General features: G+C 43.3%; 1 protein-coding gene across 1 annotated transcript in view; it reads right to left on the minus strand.

Annotated features, from left to right (window-relative positions):
* Positions 1-969: 969 nt before the first annotated feature.
* Positions 970-2,990, minus strand: part of RHEB (Ras homolog enriched in brain) — a 49,450-nt gene continuing 47,429 nt past the window's right edge. Inside the window, exon 9 of the mRNA XM_008072713.1 lies at positions 970-1,473. Coding sequence (XP_008070904.1) covers positions 1,381-1,473 — 93 coding nt within the window. The 3' untranslated portion in view covers positions 970-1,380. The remainder of the gene's footprint in view (positions 1,474-2,990) is intronic.

Below are 2,990 nucleotides of genomic sequence, written 5' to 3' on the forward strand. Positions count from 1 at the left end.
GCCACTGCACTCCAGTCTGGGCGACAGAGTGAGATTCCAACTCAAAAAAAAAAAAACAACAAAAAAAAAACTTATAAGACAAAGATGGAAAATGAGATGGCCACAAGAGGCCCTAAGATGCCAACATGTTCCTAGAAATGCAGAAAAGTGAGCAGGCACAAGGCTGAGCGCTGTTCATCAAAGACCTCAACGAGCTGCAGAGAAAAAGCGCTGAAAGCAAAACTCTCCACTGAGATTTCTATACCCAACAAGACCAGCTTTCTTGAAAAATGGAGAAGACATTCCCAGATAAACAAAAACCAGAGAACTCATTGCTAGCAGACTTGCCCGATGAGAAATACCAAAGGAGTCCTACAGGCTGAAAGAAAAGGACACTAGGCAGTAACTCGAATCCAAATGAGAAATAAAGAGCCCTCGTAAAAGTAACCATCCTCATAGACAAACAGGAGAGACTATATAAATGCATTTTTTTATTATAACTTTTTTTTCCTATTTGATTTAAAAAGGAACTGCAGGGATGTCAAGCTAAGAACAAGGGTGAAGACACATCAAGTGTCTCTTAACAGCTCCTTCAACTGGTATAACAGACACACAGAGGAGTTACAAAAGTGCTCTGCTAAGGCCCACCATAGCCCTCCTGATTTACTAAGTGTTTCAATTAAGGCTCAGGGTGTTTAGGGTATCTTCACAGGAGAGAATATAATCATTACTGGGGAGTACCTCGTCTTATAGAACCCCAAGGTCACTCTGTTTCAGTCAACTGTCACCTAGCCCCATCATCCGCTAGGCCAAAGTCAGCCATGGCCTGCCACCCAGGGAGCAGAAAAGGGCTCCATATTCCTCCTTCCCGTGCCACATCCTCCATGAGTTTCTGAAATTCAGCCTTGGAGCCTTCCTGAAGGCCAAAAAGAAACTCTCAGGAGGACAGAGTTTTCCTTCTTTAAAAGCCATATCCAGTAGCACAAAGGATTAAGGTTTGCAGCTATTTTATTTACAAGTATACATTTAACACAATGAAATAAACACTGATATATTGAAGCCTAGTTAATAGTAGTGTAACAATATGTATCATTTTGATGATTACATTATTTTAAACAACAAACTACACTGAAAAATTAATGCCGATAAAATTCTTGGTCATAATATTAAGAAATACAATATATAAATTGAAAATATGATTGCTTAAAATTTGAAAATGGAAGTGAACTCATTTGTACAGAGTCAGAGTTTAACATAATCTGAAGGGAAGGAAGCTCTGACCCAAATGATATCTTTCAGGTTAACAGAAGAAAAAAGAAGCATAGTTTATCTTAAAGGATAACGGGCAGTTTGCTTCTTCAGGTAGAATATATTCCCAGTGTCCTCAGATTTTGCAGAGAATTACATCACCGAGCACGAAGACTTTCCTTGTGAAGCTGCCCCATCAATTTTTTCTGCCTCCAAAATTATCCTTCTAAAGACATCAACAGCAGTCTGAAAAAGGAAGGAAGATAAACCAATCACAGTGTGAATTTGAAAGCAGAACTGACATTTTACCACAGGCAGGACTGAGGGAAGCTGGCCGCCTGCCCGGCCCTCCTGCAGGTGGAGGCTGAAGAGTTCAGATGAACCCCAGAACGACAGGACCCCCCACCTGACCAGAGACCACCACAACCAGCCTCATATGGAGTTTCTGACCTCCATTTTCATTAGTCACCTCAGGAAGCCCAAGAAATTCTCATTCCCAGACTCTACCCACCATCTCCTGTCCCACTCCATCCCACCAACTCCTGCCCCAGTGCCCTCCGGATTTTTGGAGTCCCTCTTCATTTCTGGTTCTAACTTCCTGTCAGGATGCACTTTCCCAGTAGCCCTTCTTGATCTCTCCTCCCCGGCACCATGAGACCTCAAGTGGGAGGTGCCCGCACACTGCTGTCTTCAACACCTTTCCAGAGTAATTCCTGATCATGTCAATTCACAAATCACCCTTTCTACATCCTGGTCTAAGCCTCAGTTCCAGGGTCAAACCTCCTAGTCCTTTACAACAGAGGAGTCACTGTCACTTGGGGCAGGACATCCTTTTACACTGAAGGGGGACGAGAACTGTTAGTCCCTATCCTTCAAATGCAGTCACTGTGATCATGGAAAAACTGCCCCCGTTCCCAGAATCCCCAGAAACAGTGCCTACTTCTTGTCATTACCAGGATCCGCTCTTGCATCACCCCAGTTTCAAGTATCCCACCACATCATCTTCCTGGCTCACTTTCTCTAGATATCCTGAATGCAACACTTCTCAACCACACAGGGACCTGACTCGTCGACCCTATTTTCTTTTTCTTATCTCTTGAGTGTGTGTGACTTTCACTTTCCTTTTCAGCCAGTTCAGACTCTGTGGTCCATCACTGTATCACTGTACTTCAACACCCTTCCCTGTTGCCAGCACGGTGCCTGCAGTCACACAGCCCAGTGACGACACACATCACCGACTGCTCATTTCACTCCAGGACCAGAAACCTCATGTAGATGCTCGGTGCTGCCCAGCAACCCAACTCCATCTCCTAGGCTTGTCACTCCCCAGTGAAAGGCTTGTCGTTTCTCCTCAAATTTCCCCTATTCTCACACTCAGCCGAAAACCTTGTTTTACAAACTTCATTGGAAAACAGAAGCTGCATTCATAAGAAACTCTACATCCTCCGTTCACCAAACCAACCCATCCACTGGTATCTGGGCTCATATCCTCTGCCCTCTGTTCTGTTGGTATGAATTAAGTGTCTGTGGTCCTAATTAACCTAAAGCCAAGTCCAGGTTCATAAATCAAGTCCTTTTGTCTAAATCAAGGTCACTGGCTTAGGATCACCTGATTATCAGGAAGCAATGCATAGAGAAAAAAGGACTAGATTTAGGCTAGATTTAAAATTTAGTCCTAGTTCTTATAGCACACAAGGTTTAGAGTGATTTTAGAGAAGTCACTTAACCTCTTTGGATCTTTATTTCCTCACTTTTTTTTTTTC

Source organism: Carlito syrichta, unplaced genomic scaffold (assembly GCF_000164805.1).
Source record: "Carlito syrichta isolate Samal-C Ts95f unplaced genomic scaffold, Tarsius_syrichta-2.0.1 Scaffold315400, whole genome shotgun sequence".
Classification (NCBI taxonomy): Eukaryota; Metazoa; Chordata; class Mammalia; order Primates; family Tarsiidae; genus Carlito; species Carlito syrichta.